This window comes from Eptesicus fuscus, chromosome 21 (genome assembly GCF_027574615.1).
Source record: "Eptesicus fuscus isolate TK198812 chromosome 21, DD_ASM_mEF_20220401, whole genome shotgun sequence".
In the NCBI taxonomy this organism is placed as follows: domain Eukaryota; kingdom Metazoa; phylum Chordata; class Mammalia; order Chiroptera; family Vespertilionidae; genus Eptesicus; species Eptesicus fuscus.
Genome location: NC_072493.1, coordinates 28,200,657 through 28,219,394, shown reverse-complemented (window position 1 = coordinate 28,219,394; position 18,738 = coordinate 28,200,657). Strand labels below are relative to the sequence as shown.

Below are 18,738 nucleotides of genomic sequence, written 5' to 3'. Positions count from 1 at the left end.
AAGCATTTTGGTGAAAATAATGACAGTCTCTTTATAAGAAAGAAACAAAAGTTAATGACAAATCACATTCATAGATGACAGATTATTTTAAGTGTGGGAAGTAGACTCTGAAGACAAATAATTTTGTGTGTGAACTTGACCAGAAGCATGATTCTCTGGTAATTTTTTTTTTTGGTTCTAAATTACATTATTGCTTTAGAGACATACAAAATATAGATACACATAATTCCTTGTGCTCTTCTGTGTCTATTCACCTTCCCTATGAATGCTTGTCCATAGATTTAATGAGTGCCAATTGTGGATTTTAAAAGTGTATTTTAAAAGTTAAATCTCTTGAGATTTTGTTTTGAATGAAAAATAATCTCCCAGTAAATTTTATTTTTGAAAATTAAAGATAATACCAGGCATTGAGATCACATTTAGGTGAGTACTTGTGGGTCGTTTCTCCACTCTGCTGATTAGCTTTGTGGCTAATCATCCAACCGAAATGCAAAAAGCATTGTGGGTGAGTCTACTTGCCTTAGCACTCAAGTAGCTTAGAGCAGATCTCTTGATAAATGTGTGTTAGGGAAAATGTGACCTTGGTCTATAGCATGGATCAGCAAACTTTTTCTGCAAAGGGCTAGATAAAAAATATTTTAGACTTGTGAACCAGAAAGTATCTGTTGTAACTAATTCTGCAGTTGTAGAGCAAAGCGTCTATAGACAACATGGAAACAAATAGTGTAGCTATGTGTCAATAAAACCTTACTTACAAAAACTGGTAGTGGGCCACATTTAGCCCACGGATTGTGGATTCCTGACTCTTGATTTAGAGGGACAAGCGGTAATCAGCTGACCCACAAGCTCTTCGTGTATCTCAGCTGAGTTTAGAACTTCATGCCAGCCTATGAGTATGAATTCAGTTCATGGGTTCAGCATCTCAGTTGGACTCACTCTAGCAAGTTTGTGTGCAGCTTTTTCTATGCATCTGCCATAAAAAAACAACAACAAAATGCCAGGACAATGAAGATTAAGGGATTAAGAAAACAGAAAGAAAGTAAAAAACTCCAGTCCATCTTTCCCAGTTGTGTGCCAGTGTGGTATCTGGTATAGAAACAGTCTGACAGGTCGTAACACAAAGATAGATTCACTTAGAAAACATTTCTGAGTGCCTAGTACGTGTCAGGCTCTGGGCCAGTACTGGAGATACAGGATTAACAGGCTGCCACGCCCCTGCACCTGGCTTTTTTCTGGGAAGGGAAAGGCAGGATATAAGAGGGAAGGTAGAGAGGGAACTGAGGAAGGGAGGAAGGTGTTGAATTGAGTTTCCTCTTTGAAAGGGGGAGTATGGTAAGCAGCTGTGTAGTAACAGAAAGAAACATTAGCCTTCACCATACAAGTATGTATTCATTCAACAACACATGTATGTCTGGTCTCTGCAAAGTATTGGGGTTAGAACAAACAGTTCTTTCTTTCAAGAAGCTTGTGACCTAGTAAAGAGAAAAGCAAGAAAACAGGCTATGGAAATTTGAATTCCTAATCCGCGATGAAATTTACAGACAAGTAAATAAAAATGGCTGACCCATACTGTGAGACAATACCTAACCTCACTATTCATCAAAACTATACAAATTAACAATAAACTTTTTTCTAACGATCAACTTGGCAAAAAATATAAACATCACATTATATTATATTATCCACTGTTAGCATGAGGAAAAAGAACTCTGATACTTTGTACTAGAGTCCAAATTGATATAACCTTTCTTGTAGACAATATGTCAGTGTCTAACAAGATTTTAAATGGCCATTTCTTTTGAGTCAGCCATTTCCAAGATGAGCCTCAACTGTAGAGACATACTTGCATGTAGGTACAAAAGGGCAGGTATGAAGGTGTGTACCACTACACACTTAGTAAATATGAAACAGGAAAGCTCTAAGTTACCAGTAATAGGGACTTCTTTAATGATATCATACCTATACTAAGAGGTATTATGCAGTCCTGGAAAAGAATGAAACAGATCTATATGAACTAACAAAAAAGATTGTAGTAGATATAAAAGCAAACCTACTTATCTTATATAATAAAGAGGTAATATGCAAATTAACCCTCATGCCTTTACAAGATGGCTGCCTACAACCAGGCCAGCAGAGGGGTTAGTGAGGGTCAACCAAACAACTAAACAAGCAGACTGTGTGAGGCAACTAGGCCAGCAGGAGGGTTAGTGAGGGACGACCAAGTGACTGAACAGCAGGCTGCGTGGGGTGACCAGGCTGGCAGGGTTGTTATTGAGGGGCGACCAAACAACTGAACAGCAGGCTGCATGGGATGACCAGGCTGGCAGGGGGGCAGTTGGGGGCGACCAGGCCAGCAGGGGGGCCTGTTAGGGGTAACCAGGCAGGCAGGCAGGTGAGTGATTAGGAGACAGCGGTTCAGAATTGTGAGAGGGATGTCCGACTGCCGGTTTAGGTCCGATCCTGGCAGTCGGACATCCCCCGAGGGGTCCCAGATTGAAGAGGGTGCAGGCTGGGCTAAGGACAACCCCTCTCCCAGCCCCCCCCCCCCGCATGAATTTCGTGCACTGGGCCTCTAGTTTAACTGCATGTGTGGATATAGTTTTGTAGACTGTACATCAAATTTTATGGTTGGTGGAACAAGTAAGGGATGGGTGGGATGATAAATGGGCACATTTCCCATTTCATGCCACTGAAATTTTAAATTATTTTTAGAATTTAACAATTACTATTAAAATATTATGTGATATAGGATGGGTACACAGTCAAAAAGATATCCCCCTGTGTAAGTTCACCCTTAATTCTACGATGGAATGCAATTCAGTTATCAATAGAGTAACCAAATTCACACCTTTGGAGTTCCTGATTACTTTGAACACTGTTTCTTTAAAGGCCGGGGGAAGAGTCATTCCTTTCTGCCTGATATTTTCCCAGGATATGTAAAGTTGTATTTCTAGTGATCATATCTGGAAACCAACATAATTTAAAGGTCCTCACTTCACAATGTTTGCAGTAAGATTCCAGCATCTTAGCATTAAAGTGTTTTTAGATTACATCCATTTAAACATCTGTGATTCATTATCGTACATATCACAGTTGTGTGGAACCATATGCTTCAGCTTACAGATATATATATACACACACACACAGAGAGAGAGAGAGAGAGAGAGAGAGAGAGAGAGAGAGAGAGAGAAATAATCTCGGGAACCTTAGACTTACCGTGTGTATATGCAAAAAGAATATTTTCAGATATGTGAGGCCTTCTGTTATACAGCAATAAACTTGAGATCCCATATAAGAATCCCTCAATTGCAAAAGTCACCATTTTACATTTGGCTCATGCATTTCTTGTGATAAGGCAGGTAGGGTGGAAAGCAGCACAAAGCCTTCAGCGGCATTGGCTTTACTTAAGGAAATGAATGTGGGCTATTGTTGTTGAGAGAGAAAAAATCACAGAAAATTGGGGTACCTTTAACAAATAGCAAGACACTTTTGGCAGGCATCCTCCTACATTCCCATGAGGCTAAAGCTACAGATGATGCCATATGGCATAAGGGATGCAATAAAATTCTCTTGGGAATTGGGGGATGAATAGGCATGACCCACAGGGCTGATCACTTTCTTGCTTATATCAGAAACCCATATATGCATACAAGAATTAATTGTTGTTCATGTATTGTAAGCCAGATCATTTTATTTTAATTTCCTGATAAGATCCTGTCAACTAGTTGCAACAAATTTTTAATCTCACTCACTGAATCAGGCAGGAGGTGAATTAATTAATTGGTTATAACCAAAAAGAGTCCACTAATATTTTTGATTGCCAACCCTTGCCAGTGCTAGCTCTGAGCACAGCCAAAGAGAGGGATGAAGCTGTATGAGACCATTGTCTTCAAAGAGCTCCCAAGTTACCAAAGGATATGTCAGGAGGAAATTGTGAAGTTGGTGTTCTGCACTCTGTTGCAGTTTGATTGGCATCTCTGATGGTTATTATCAAGACACAATAACTTGTTAATACCGAAAATTTATCCTTTAGAAAAGATAGCCATTGATACCCCAGGCCGTGTACTTCAGCCCCCAAACACTAGTCTGTCTTCTGGAAACATTTCTAGACATTCTCAGGAATGCAGTTCCCACAAAGCCATCTCTACTTAGAAGCACTAGAGGTATCCCCAGGGAGTTAAAGGGTGGGGTATTCAAAATGCCTCAGAAGTTTTGATATAGAAGATGGTCATCGACACACTGGTGACAGATCAACTATGGGGCTTATGAAAATGAATCCATTCTGAAGATCATAGATCAAACTTCTCTGCTGTTTTCTCCTTCCCTATCGTGTTTTGTTTGCTGTGATTTGGAGAGTTGTGATTATTTTGAAGTAGAATAATAGGGCATTGGTCTGCAGAAAGTCCAAATTTCAAGACTTCTTTAATAAAAATTGTAGATAGATCAATGATAGTAAATTTCAAATATGGCTTTTCCTCCAACTTTTAAAGAATTCATACTAGTAAAAGCTCTTCAATACTTTTATACGTTCTGGAATTGCATAAAGATCTGGCTGAGCCCCATTCATGCATTTTTCTAAGCTTAACTGTTCCCTAAGCTTTGAGTTATAAGGACTTCTGACCTCTGGTTTTCCCCTGATGGAATTAACACTTCAAGATTCTATTCAACTCCATCTTTGACACCTTTTTCAACTCTAGACACAAACTGTTTAACTTCTGGTTAAACCATGTGCTCCTAGGCTATGGAATAGCTTCTAACGTTTACTTTGGAGTCCACCATCCTAAAATAATCCACCCCCTTCCTCTTCCGCGAGGACCTGAGATAGGCCTCTAAAATAGATGTAAAAAGCAAAGTTCCAGTTTTGCCACTCATAGATGTGTGGCTTTAAGACATTTTCTTAATCTCTCAAAGACTTGATTTCTTCACCTCTAAAATACTATCTTGATGGGACTATTGGAGAATTAAAAGAAATAATGTTTATCAAATGTTTATCATACTGTCTGGCATTTAGAAAACATTCCATAAATGGAAACTATTTTAGAAGACAGACATCAAACATGAAAACCAGCATGTTTATGGTTTTGTAGAGAGAATAGAAGATCTAGGGAAGTGCCTTGAATAATTTCTAATGTTTATCCATATGAATCAAGTCTTTTCTCTTTGTTGCCACAGTCATTTACATTCACTGAACCAGTGCAGGAACTAGTGTGAGTGATGCCTTGTTAGCATCCTCAGCTGGGTCACATACCAAAGTTTGATGTTTTACAAGTTTTTGATACCCAGCCAATTCATACATTTTTGTGGATTAATTAGGTTTTGAAACTAACCTAGTAAAGATCGGTTTGTTAAATTTTATGTGAAAAAAAGACTTCTCTTTTTCACTCACTATTTCTTGGAGAATTTTTCAAATAAAGTAATCAGAAGACACAGAGTAGTGCAGTGAAAAGTGTGGCCTTTGGAGTGTGACAAAACTGGGTTTGAACCCCAGTTCTACCAGTAACCTTTGCATCATGGGTAATTTAGCCAATCCAAGCATCCGTCACTTCCCTTCTATAAAATGTTGAAACATCATAACATCATATGAGGATCAGGGTGGGGAAAATTACTTATTGAGTATCTATTGTGCTTCTGATACTTTGTTAAAAGCTTGATGGTTAGTTCCTCCTCTCCCAGAATCCACCTTCTTTCAGGTTTTATTTTTTTGTTTGTTTATTGATTAAGGTATTACGTATGTGTCCTTATCCCCCCCACCCTCCCCACTCATGCCCTCACCCCCCTGGTGTCTGTGTCCATTGGTTAGGCTTATATGCATGTATACAAGACCTTCGGTTGCTCTCCCCCCCTTACCCCCACCCGCCCCTACCTTCCCTCTGAGGTTTGATGGTCTGATTGATGCTTCTCTGTCTCTTGATCTGTTTTTGTTCATCAGTTTATGTCGTTCATTATATTCCACAAATGAATGAGATCATGTCATATTTATCTTTCTCTGACTGGCTTATTTCACTTAGCATGATGCTCTCCAGTTCTATCCATGCTGTTGCAAATGGTAAGAATTCCTTCTTTTTTACCACAGCGTAGTATTCCATTGTGTAGATGTACCACAGTTTTTTAATCCACTCATCTGCTGATGGGCACTTAGACTGTTTCCAAATCTTAGCTATGGTAAGTTGTGCTGCTGTGAACATAGGGGTTCACATATATCCTTTCTGATTGGTGTTTCTAGTTTCTTGGGATATATTCCTAGAAGTGGGATCACTGGGTCAAATGGGAGTTCCATTTTTAGTTTTTTGAGGAAACTCCATACTGTTCTCCACAGTGGCTGCACCAGTCTGCATTCCCACCAGCAATGCACGAGGGTTCCTTTTTCTCCGCATCCTGCCAGCACTTGTCATTTGTTGATTTGTTGATGATAGCCATTCTGTCAGGTGTGAGATGGTACTGCATTGTGGTTTTGATTTGCATTCTTTCAGTTTTTAAAGTTTACAGACCATTGTGTACTGAGTACTGCTTCAGATCATAGATTATAAGCTCTTTGAGAGATGGGACTGTGTCTTCTCTATTCATGATAGCACTTTATACATCTATTTTAGTGTTGATACATCAGAAACTGATTCAGTATGCATCCCCTGAAGACTCTTTTTGCAGAATTGTTGTTTGTTTGTTTGTTTGCTCATCTTCCACATTTTATCTTATTTGCACTCCTACCTGCCTTTATCCCCAAATCATCCTCAACCCTTCTAAAGCCCAAGAGCTCCTACAGAGCCTAGAAAGAGAAGAGCTGATCATCTGCCTAGAGTTCTAGGGGAGAGATTAAGTCAAAACTAATGGGCCTTTAGATCCGCAATGCTCAGTTTTGCAGGTGGGCATCATTATAATTAGATCTTTAAACACTCAGAACCAATTTAAACACTTGCCCATGTTATTTGCATACTTTAACTATTTGCTTTATAGATTAGTATCAGTATTTACCTGAAAAGTTATAATTCTTTCCTTCAAATGTTTCTAATGTGTTATTGCATTCTTAAATAAGATTTCATTATGACATAAGGCCAAATATTGTCTAGAAGAACACATTCAATTTTATAATAAAATATCATAAAATTATACAAAAGTTTGCTTTCTAAGCAAGTTTTAGAGAGTGCAACTCCTCAGTTAAGTGAGCTATACTTGATAATCCATCTCCTTGAATGCATCTGGTAATGATGAGCCTGCTCATTTGTTGACTTTCTCTCATTTCTAGAAATAATTTATTATATTGGACTATAATCTACCTGCTTGTAATTTCTATCTTATGGTGCTTGTTTGGCCTTTTGACAGTGTAGAAATGGATATCCATCCTTCAAAAGGCACCCCTCCAAATGATTGTGTGCCCCAACCTTCTAGATTCTGAATATATCATGGAGGCAGAGAGTATGCCTTATTTATCTTTATGTTGGCATTTATCCCATGCTGCCTACTGTCTTGCACACTGTAGGTGAACAAATGATATTTTTATGGGATAATGGATGAATATGTTAAGATTTAGAATAATAGAATTTCAGATTGTAAGAGACATCATCCAATGCTAGAATCTCTTCCATATTTCTGCTGAATAGTCATTGCGGTTCCACTTGAAAGTATCCAGTGACAAGCAAATTTTTCACTCAGGAAGAGCAAGACTTTCCAAATGGTCCTGGATTTCTTCAGGCTTTTCCAATATTTGGACAATAAAGAGGCCATGCAAATATTAAAGTGTGCACTGCACCTGTTTATAACTCCTCTCCCCTACAGGTGTAGGACTCCAGCAGGCCCTCCTCTCTTGACTCTTATTCCAATTATTTCTGGAAGAACCCAGGGAATCTTACACAAACTCACATTCAATTCTTCCATGATCTCTCCTCTGGCTTCTTTATCGATTAATGGTTCTAGGAAGCCCTTGAAGGGAGTGCCTCCCCATTGCCTTCTGTAGGAAAGCTGCTTCTCGAAGTCCATCTCTAGGATCCCCCAAACTGTGAACCCTTCACAATGCCAAAAGGCTGTAAGCTGCATAATTTTCATTGCACCAGAGCAAAACCAAGCTGTCTCTTATTCAGAAATAGGGCCAGTCACCATTCACCATAATATTTTGTAATTAGGAACCAGAGTAACAGTGCTTGAGGTTACCCAAACCACCTGTGGTTTGTGAATCTTTGGGATTTCTTATTTTTATTCTTATTCTTATTCATTCTTATTATTTTAGCTTATTCTCTCTACTGCACACCCATATTGGATTAAGAAACCAATACTGTGTTCTCCTGTCCATCTTCCTTCTGCTTCTGTATCTCTCTAGGTGGTCATACAGAAGTGGTCCTCTTTAAAGGTTCCTCCCTCCCTATGTGGTAGAGAGGTACTGGGGAAATCAGAGACTGCCAGAGCATCAGACATAATCAGGATCTGAGTCTTAGTGTAGGCGCAGACAGAACACTTGGCTACACTCTGTCTCCAGACAATTCCAACTGCCAAATATCTGGAAAGTTGTAGTAGAGCAAATTTCTCTTACTAACCTACCATGCTTACAGTCATAAGGAGGAAGACATGTGTGCACTAATTAGTATATAAATAAAATAAAAATAAAAACCCCAAGGGATATGTAAGAGACATTGTGCTAGTAATGCAAAAATCTGAAAGGGGATCTTTGTAAGTCTGAGACATAGTGGTTCTCAAAGTTGCTGAATTTGTGATTTTGGTTTCACTGATCTGATCAGGTGCCTTTCAAATCGACTCACTCAAATATTCACATGAGTTTGGGCCATCATTCTCAGTTTTGTTTGAGGGGTTTCAAATTTACTTAGCTGCCAAGTTGCAGTTCTGCTATTTATTCATTCAACAAACAAGGTTAATGTGTACTGTGTTGGGCACTATGCCATGTAAAGTAATTCTAATTTGAAATACAAATTCATACTGACTATAACCACCATGAGATAGACAATGTACAGAATTCCTGCAGGAAACAAACTGCCAGGTTTTAAGGAATTTGTAGCAAAAGGAAAACATAAGACCCTGTCAGAAAAGACTGGATTCAGAGCTAGCAGCTCAGTTTTTAATGGTTGGCAGAGAAAATTCCCTGAAAGCAGATGTGGTTTTGTCTTTTCTCCAAGAGAAAGCTCTTAAGGATTTACATAAAATAGGTTTCTGCTGAAGATCACTTGACAGAATCATTCACTATATCTTCGGCTGACACAATAGCATTGAAACTCTATTTTATCAAAGTTGGAATTGACGTATGACATGGTATTAAGACCATTTTATGTGCATTCTACATCTATCAAATCTACAAAGGCTTTGGAGGGAAATCTACTCCAGGATTAATCAGTCATAGTTAGGAATGTGCCCAGAGCCTTGCAGAAGCTCTGTGGATATCAGCACTGACTCCAGGTGAAACATGGAACACAGGACTCAGTTCACGGCATTCAAGAATCAGGAGGGTAGAATGAATCAAAGCTGGAGGATGCGCTTACTGTATCATACAGGCATCCGGCCCCGTGTGGGTAGAACTGAACATATGTTCATGAAAGCTTGATTGATCAGAGTGCTTGAGAAATGAGGGTATTCAGGGGAGCCAAAGGAAATACTTTCTGTTTTTCTCACTTGGGCAAGTCCAAAGAGCCTCTGGACTAAGTCCTGTTGGTGCCAGTGGGATACCGAAGATGTGAGAAACAATTAAGTGATGGTCTGTATCCTGGGGAGAGTCCATCTGACGTTTCTGAACTAAATACTACTTCAGTTGTCAGAAAGGCATGGCTTTCCATGCCCCAGCAAAGATTCTGCAGATCAGCCCTCCCTACTGATAAAGCAATTAAATTCTGTTTTACTAACTAGGTCAGGAGTGCTGGGATATCTGGTATAGTCTGAGGGAGAGCAAAGCATTTATACTCTTCTGCACAGTCATTGCCTGGTCTCCGTGGTGTGCTGGAGCCAGCTAGTACTTACACTCCTGAGAGCTGATTGCTAAGTTTTTAGAAATTTGCAAGCCTATTGAAAGCACATTGCTAGCTGATATCAGCTATGTTTAGAATATTTACACCATAGGCAATGGCAAATGCCACAAATCAGGACTTTTTTTTTATTATGAGCATACTGCTGAATAAAGCCACTCTTTTCTGTGTAAGAGTTTGAATTCTTAGAAGTGATCCAAGCATATCTGTCCATGGCTACAACTCCCAGGATGACTGGCTCAGAGTCTATTGTACGACTGATCTTCACATATCCTCGCAGAACTGTATAAGCAGAGGCTGACCACAAACTCTGAGAGGCCCTATAACTTATGTGCCAACCAATTTGCAAGTCTCTATGAATACATATATATAATGTATGTAGGAGGACCATTTGCCCATCTGAGATGTGAGTTGATTGACCCAAAACACTTGTAAGAATAAATTCCATATATTAGTTCATACCTATTTACATGAGTAGGACTACTCTATATTTTGCAGCTAAATTTAAATCCATCAACATTTTCATATTTCCTAGGATCCTAATGCAGCTTAATTTGCTCCCTCACACATTTCTAGATGGTAATAAATCCATGCCTTTTGGATTTTCATCCCTAAGAACTACATTCAAAAGAAAGAAATAGAAAAGCATAAAATCAAGGTCAGGAAGATTAAACCCCTTAATTCACGTGCCAAACTTCCCATTTCAATTGTGGTTTTGTCTCCCAGCTAAAGTTTGTCTTTTTGTGACATTTGCATTAAGCCCAGAGGACATTTTGAGTGGAAACATGCTGAAAGCATAATTGAAACGCTGAGTGGTGCCATTTGTCTAATTTGCATTTTTCCCCAGGTGGGGAGTTTTCACTTCCTCCCTCTTTCTCCTGGGGTGTTCAAAGATTATCTCAAAGAATGATGTTGTACAAGTAATTCCAATAAATCCCCATGTACAATGTATTATATGTATAATTTTTTTTTTTCCAGAAGCTATTGTAAATGCCACAGTGATAAACTATGTAAGGAAGTCCTTTGTAGGTTCCCAGTAGTACAGATAGTACATTTCCCCCTCAGATAGAGGTTTTGAATATTTGTTCACAAGTTTAATTGTTTGCTAGAATTTTCCTTGCATTTATTCTCATAGAGTCATTCTGAGCTACTTAGGAGGTTGTCTCTATAGAAAAAATATTTTTTAAAATAGATAGACATAAATGATTTAATTTTGGCTTAGTATGTTCCATGCACTGGCCCAATCTCTTTAAAAGTTTGGGACTCATTGACATATTGTGTCAACAAAGTTTATAATATGAGCTCATGATACAGGTTGATGCCATCAGTGGAACCTTTTGATAGGGAAGTTAAGGTGAGATATAATTGGTATGAAGCAGAGTCTATTTTCTCCTCCAGAGAACAACAGTGTGGTGAATTATTTCTTTTTTATTAGATATTCTATCTCAGGTTTGTCATTTATATATTGCCAAAATTGCATGATCTAGGTTTGTGCCTTTTCTAAGGTTTGTGTCTTTCTCAAGTCTGCATTATTTATGTTAGATATATCATTCCAAATATCAGAAATCCTCTTACAGTATACCAGAACCCTCCTAGATTATAAACCTAAGTAGGGTGGAGACAGGCAAGAATATGTTTAAGTGAAGGATGGGCAGAGAGGAATGTGGCATAGGCCAGCATTTATGGAGGTGGAATGTACATAACTGTGAGGGTTTTCGTACATACAAGAACAAATATATGTCTTTGTTTGACTCCTTAGGTTTATTTAACATTATTTAAAAAACACATCTGGCAATCCAGCACATATTTATAAAGGTTATCTTCAAATAATCTTATAAATAAACAATGCAATTCAATTAAAAGAAAAATATTAAGTGAATAATAGATCAGGTATGAAAGTGTGGCAAAATTGTGAGTTTGGAAGCTGAATGGCTGAAGAAAGGATGCATTTGCCTAGGAAGCCTAGCATAGAATGTGTGGCCTTAACCTCATCACCTCACTAAGTCTGTTTCCAGAGAAGAAAAGAAAAAGTACCTACCTCACACTGATAATGTGAAACTCATTGCAATCACCAATGGAAAGCTCTCAGTATAGTCATTCTTTTAGGAAAAATGATACCCTTGATTTGTAGGAAATTTTTTAAACAATCCATTTGAAGAATATTTAACAAAACTTTGTTGAATCTACTATGGGTAAGGCACCATAATTTCATTCCTTTGATGGTATTTTTCCTTCACAACCTCTGATGTGAGATAAGTAGGGCTTTGCCAAGACAAGTCGGGGGAGGGGGAGTCAAAGATGGGCAAGGTGGGATCAGAATCATCTGCCTCACTCCTTTAACCTCCACAGAGATGCCTATAGTAACCATCTCCATGGTAACTGCACAGAGCCAGCAGGCTGAAGCACAGCTACCTGACTAGAAAGAGGTGGAAGGACGCAGAAGGCAGCTGGAAAAGCAGCTGGAAGAAGGAAGTTATATAGGAAAAGGAAAAAGATAGTCTCTTTAATGCCCAGAATTACAGGAATAATGATAATAATCATTTTAATGTATGGAGCACCAAAGTCTTAAGTGCTCTATGCATGTAGGTACATATCATGTTTAATGCTCATCATAAGAATTATAGCACCTGTGAGGGAAGTACTAGTATTTGTCCCACTTTGCAGAGGAAGACGTTGAGGCATAAAGAGGATGGGCGTTTTGCCCAAGGTCACAGCGTTGCTGCTACATATAACTAGGCTTAGAGACCCTACCATTAAAAATGCTTTTCTAAGGGCATGAGGATAGCAATTCCTGGCATGCTAGTTCTCCAACCTCTCTGTGCCAGGAAAATGTGGACACCTGGCATCTTGACAAGCCATTCATTGTCCAAGGTCCTGGTTCTTGGTCCTGGTTGCATTAGATTCATCTGGGGAACTTTAAACAGATATCAGTGCCAGGACCCCAGCCCAGCCCAAGTATATCAGAATCTTGGTTGCGGGTTGGGGCAGGTATTTCTATTTTTTAAATGCTCTCCAGGTGATTATCATAGCCTTGAAAAAGAGTCACAGTCTAAAGCACCTGCTCCTGAATTGGTAAAATATATCTAACATAAAAATTCCCAATTATGCAACCCTTAGCTACTTGATACAGCCAGTTGGAAAGAAGCTAGAATGTACGAAGCAGCCCCTATGTGCCAGGTCCTGGGTGTAGATTTGGTCTCTCATTATGCCCTCACCTGGTACCTCTGATGACTCCTGAGGGATTAGTGAGAGTCCTGGAGGGGTCGGATTGGGGCATCTGCCCCTTTCCCTCTCAAGTATCCATTCCTAGGATGTGGATGTGCTGAGAACTTGAATTGCAGACAGGTCAGACCCGGGACAGGTTCTTGCCTTTTCAGGATGTGTGACCTTGAGCAAGTTAGTCAATCTCCCCAAGGCTTGGTCTCTCCTCTGGTAAAATGGGAACGATGCTTGTAGACTGTACATTCTATTGCAGCTGTGTTGCCCCCAAAGGGGTGACATGGGTTCTTGGAGAGAGGCCCAATGGTACTTTTTGTGTGTGACCAAAGTACAGATACACATACAGTAAATCAATATACAGTGACATTAAAGTAAACAGTTATCTGTGACAGTAAAATCTCATGAGAGTAGTGGCATTTAGGCAAAAATATCTAAAAAGACGGGAGGGGGGTAGATGATTTTTAAATGTGGGAAATGCTGCTGCAGATCAGAATTGCTATGAGGCTAAAGGGAGAGCCTGAATGCACAGTTGTTGGCACAGAGACTGGTACTCAGACGCCACTCAAGGAAAGGTAGATGTTACCTTTATTTTTCAAAACGTTCATTGTGCAGCACCGACATGGCCAAGGGTGAACCTGAGTGGGTTAGAAGCTGAAAGGCTTAGAAAAGACAGACAAGAGAATGAAAGCTGGGTCTCGGTGGGACGCTGCTTCCTGAGAGACAGCGCCAGCACCCACAGCCGTGTCTTTATTTTATAGCCAGATTTCCATGAGGCAAAGTAAGGGCGTGGTCAAGATGTTTACAACATTCTTGTGGGTTTCGATCCTATTCAATTACATGCACCTGAACTATATCAAGCCTTCATTACTCAGGCACGTGGGACCACGTGTTCGGACCATAGGTTCAAGCTTACAACTATAGCTATTGGCTATCATTGTGCTGGGAGGGCTGTGCCCTCCAAGCTGGGACTTGCACGTGGCCACGAGAGGACTGTGCCCTCTCATCAGTCCAAGGCTTGAGCCTGTCCAAAACACTGTAGCTGCGCCCCACAATTCATTCATTCAGCATGCACACACTGATCCCAGCTATGCTTCAGGACTGTGTGAAGCTTTATTAGAATCAGGAAGAAAGGTAAGCCACCACCCCTGACTTTACCAATGAGCTAAGCCCAAGCTAAGCATGGGAGGCTGTGCTTTCATGAATTGATGTATCTAGGGACTGGGGAACTACAGGGAGACCATGGCTAAGTCCTTCATTTCTTACTCATCTCTCCTACTGGGCTCAGCCAAGACTAAGGAGACTAGGGGCCTTCATTTCGGCACTGGCCTTGCCTACAGCATCTTCTGCTCCCAGAATGGAGAGGAGCCCCGATCCACCACCACTAAAGCATCATTTTGCCCCTGAAGAGTTATCAAGTTAAATGGAATCCTTACTGACAATCTCGTATATGGAAAAGCATTCTGTTCATTGCTGGAGATGTAGAGATGAATAAAAGAGTAAGATTCAACTTCTACTTTTGGTTCTGGTGGGAAAAACAGAAAATATAAAGTGGACATGTTGATGTAACATGATGTGCAAGGCCCTATGTGCAGGGAACTCTGGGAACACAAAGAGGGTGTTTGGAGAGGTTGCCTGAGCTTAATCTTAAAGAATGGAATGACTAACAGTTAATAGGGTGAAAAAGGTGGGGAGTACCTTCTACCAGAGGAGTCAATATGAGGAAAAGGTAAAGTAGAACAGTGGATGTAGGGAGGCACAGGTGTGGTGTGTGCATGTGTAAGGCTCTGAGTGAAGACAGAGGCCAGAGGGGAGGCCAGCAGACAGCCCAGACATGGAGGGCTTGGTGCTGGTTTTCAGTGGGGATCCACAGTTGTGTGAGACTCAGATGGAAGCAGTCAGTTCTATATTTGTAATGGAAGGGTCCAAAGCTACCTTCAGGGAATAAGCCTTTCTGTGGCCTTCCTGATCCCACACTGTCCAGGCCCGGCTTATCTCCACCCTCTCTTCCTTGCTGTCTTCCTTGCTCTTTGTGCCCATCTCACTGGCTTATTTACAGCTTCCTGACTACCACAGGACCTTTGCACATGTTATGTTTTGATCTGCCTGGAATAGGTCTCTTACCACTTATAAGGTTTTGGATTAATGTCTATAATCCAAGCAACTCGTATAATGTATGCTCTCAGTAAATATTTGTAGAAGAAATATAAGAGGAAAGGAACAATGAAAGGAAGGGAAGGGAAGAAAAAAGAAGGAAGTGAGGGATGGAGAAAGGAAAGAAAGAAAAAAAGGAAAAGTAAGAGATGTAGGTGTGAAACTAGAACCCCCATAGACTTTTGTATATTTTAGCTTGTTCCCACCTCTCCCCAGCTGAGATTGCCTGCTCTGATCCTGCCCAGGGTCCAGGTCCAGAATCAACATCTTGGCAATTCAGGCAACAAGTTGCCAGCAGGCCCTGTCATTTGAGCAGTGTGCCTCCAGTGGATGAATGCTTAATTGATGATGACCATGAAAGCAATGGTCATGTCTCTGCTTCAAAGTTCACTTCCACAAACTGAAACGGGGCATGCCCCATTACTCGTGGCAAACAAGATGGTCAGAGGAAGTGAGCAAGTGTTGGGAACTGCAGATTCCCAAAAGTCCACTTGTGGGTCCATGCAACGATGCCCCTGAAGTTGACATGGTAGCCAGGAAAGGCTCTGGAGCCCCAACGCAGAGGGAACTCGAGGCAACGCCATGCAACAGGCATCAGGGCTGGGTGGGAACTTGGGAGCAGGACCAAACAGGTCATTATATTCAGGTTCTCATGGGATTCCAAGAGGGATCTATTCTAAATGGGGTTTGTCAGTTTCAAGAATGTATAGTGGTGGAGGGCAAAGGGACCAGGTTTGGTTTTGTGTGTTGGGCACCCCCCTTGCCTTCTTTGAGCCCCAGTTGCCTGATCTATAATCTGTGGGGGGAGGGAATCAAAATTGTGCCTCTTTCATTGTTGTTGTAAAGATTAAATAAGATAATCTGCTTAACACTGATCCTGGCATGCAGGAAATGTTAAATTTGTGTTAGCCATTATTATTATCAGCTAATATGATTATTGCCACCATAAGAATTATTTTCCCAGGAAAGAAAAATCAGCTCAGTTCATCAGAAATTTATATGGCTTTAACAGTGTACTTGGACACAGGAGAGTTCCTAGTAAAAATATTTAAGAGACTTAAACTGGATATAGCCCAGTGCCTGTCAGCAAGAGGACAGATAAATAAACTCAGCATAGCCACATACTAAAATACTCTATAGTGATTAGGGTAAACAGCTCTGCCTTGCAGCCACGCGGTTGAATTTTACAAACATAATGCTGAGTGAAAGAATCCAGAACAAATAATGCACAATCTGCTTCATTCCATTTGTATGAGTGCAAATACAGGTCAAACTATGACCTCAGAAGTCAGTACAGTACAGCCTCTGGGGAGGGGGAGTGTAGGGATTTTACTCAGGAAGGGAGAGAAAGAGGAGGACTGGTAATATTTTGTGTCTAGGTCTGGGTGCTGGGTCCACGTGTGTGCCCATTTTCTGAAAATTCGTTGAGATGTACGTTCTGATTTATGTACATTTCTAGACCTATGCTGTGATTCAATTAAAGGTTTACTAGACAAATCAGTTCAGCAAAGAGCTAAGAAAACAAAAGTGGGGGGAGGAGGAATGCAAGTAGTACATGCAATACTGTGCTTCCACCCAAGGGCCTGGCAGCCTCCCGAGGAAGGCAGGCAGGCAAACTCATGCAGACAGTGGATTAGGATGCCTTTGGAAATAGAATCATGTACCAGCTACAGGCACACCATAGAGGGGAGCGTGACCAGCTGTCACATCTGCTGCTCCTGGCAATGCCCCTGTGCTCACGTGGTTTCCCCAGGAGGGCTGTTCTTCCCTGTTCCCTCTCACACATGCCTTAGCATTCAACTACAGGGATCTCGCTCACTGCCATTCAGCCACTGCCTACCTCTGGGCCAGGCATCATTGGTACAACATTGAGTTAACTGGTTTTATTAGCCTCTCCTCACCTTCTCCAAACCACTCTCTAGAACCCAGAGCCCCTAAATTAGCTTCCTTAGATTGGGTCCTTGGGATTTCTAAGGAGCTCCTGTGGAATTCTGATGCATCCCAACCCATGGGAAGCACTGTCCTACACTGGAACCAGAACATGTACCTGACCTTGACCATGTCAACACTAAAAATAGTCTAAGGCACCCTAACTCAGTGGTGTTTCCCAATGTATCTCCAAAGGAACATTTTCAACTTCCTTTTCCAACCTCTCCTTCATTATCCCCAAAATCTTTGTCCAATTTCAATTATACCTCAAAGTGCACCAAGTTAGTTCTCTTTCTCTGAGTCTGTTTTGTTATTGCACCACCACTATTCCCATGCCTTTGAATAACCTACCATGCCCTCCACTTCCTGGGGGCTTCTAATCCCCAACTCAGCTTCAAGGCCCAGCTCAAATATTGTCTCCGTGGAGCTGTGCCTCAAGGCTCCTGAGCAACCTGGTTCTGCCACAGCACCTCATACATTCCTAAACATCATTGTGTACTTCACCCACTACATTCAGGGGCAGAGATGTGGTCCTGTTTATCTCTGTGTTTTCATTGATTAGCACCTGCCTTGGACATGGGAGGTTAGCAAGGATGGGTCTTGATGGAGTGAAGACCTTCAGCATGATCAAAGTCACGGGGGTACAAAGGAGACGCTGTGGGACAAGGAGCAGCATTTGTGGATCTGGGATGGGTAATGATAATTCACATTTAATGGTCAGAGATATCTTTAGGACTAAGCTGCCTAACCTGCTCACACTCCTTCTGTTTTGGTTTGTTTGGTTTTGTTTTCTCCAGTGAACTTCAGTGACTGTAAGGGAAATGACAAGCTACACTATGAGGTCTCAAGCCCATACTTCAAGGTGAACAATGAAGGTGGCTTAGTCGCCCTGAAGAACGTAACTGCGGTGGGCAAGACACTTTTCGTCCATGCCCGGACTCCCCATGCAGAAGACATGGCAGAACTCGTGATTGTCGGGGGGAAAGACATCCAGGGCTCCTTGCAGGTAACTCAGATGTTTGGGATAACTTGGGTCCAAGGAGGAACTTGGGGGTCTGTATGTCTTATGGGGAAAATTTGTTTTATTATTGGCCGAGATTCTTTTGTTGTTACATATGACAGAAACCCAACTCAAAATTGGTGGGAGGATGTGGGGATGGGGATTGTGGGCTCATGTAATTGTGATATTTCTGAGATAGCTCTGCCTTTATGCATGGCTATGTACCAGTTCCCAAATGATAGCATCAGCGTTGGTTCTTATTTATCTCATGGTTCCATTTTTCTTCTATTGGCTTCACTCATAGACAGTCACTTCCCTCCCTGCTTCCCAATGTGGAGGTCTCAGTAGCTCCACGTCTTTCTCCTAGTCTGAAGTCACCCGAGAGACCATCTCTTCCTGATACTGCCAACAAAAGCTTGAAATTGAATCTTATTGGTTCTCATTAGATCATGCATCTATCCCTGTAACAATCGCTGTGCCCATTTG

The 18,738-nt window shown here is 41.0% G+C and overlaps 1 protein-coding gene across 12 annotated transcripts in view; it reads left to right on the top strand.

The window, feature by feature from the left end:
- Positions 1 to 18,738, top strand: part of CDH13 (cadherin 13) — a 1,044,015-nt gene that overhangs the window by 355,574 nt on the left and 669,703 nt on the right. For all 12 annotated transcript variants that reach the window (XM_008139707.3, XM_054709950.1, XM_054709951.1 and 9 more), the window contains exon 3: positions 18,050 to 18,258. In XM_008139707.3, the coding sequence (XP_008137929.2) occupies positions 18,050 to 18,258 (209 nt within the window). The remainder of the gene's footprint in view (positions 1 to 18,049; positions 18,259 to 18,738) is intronic.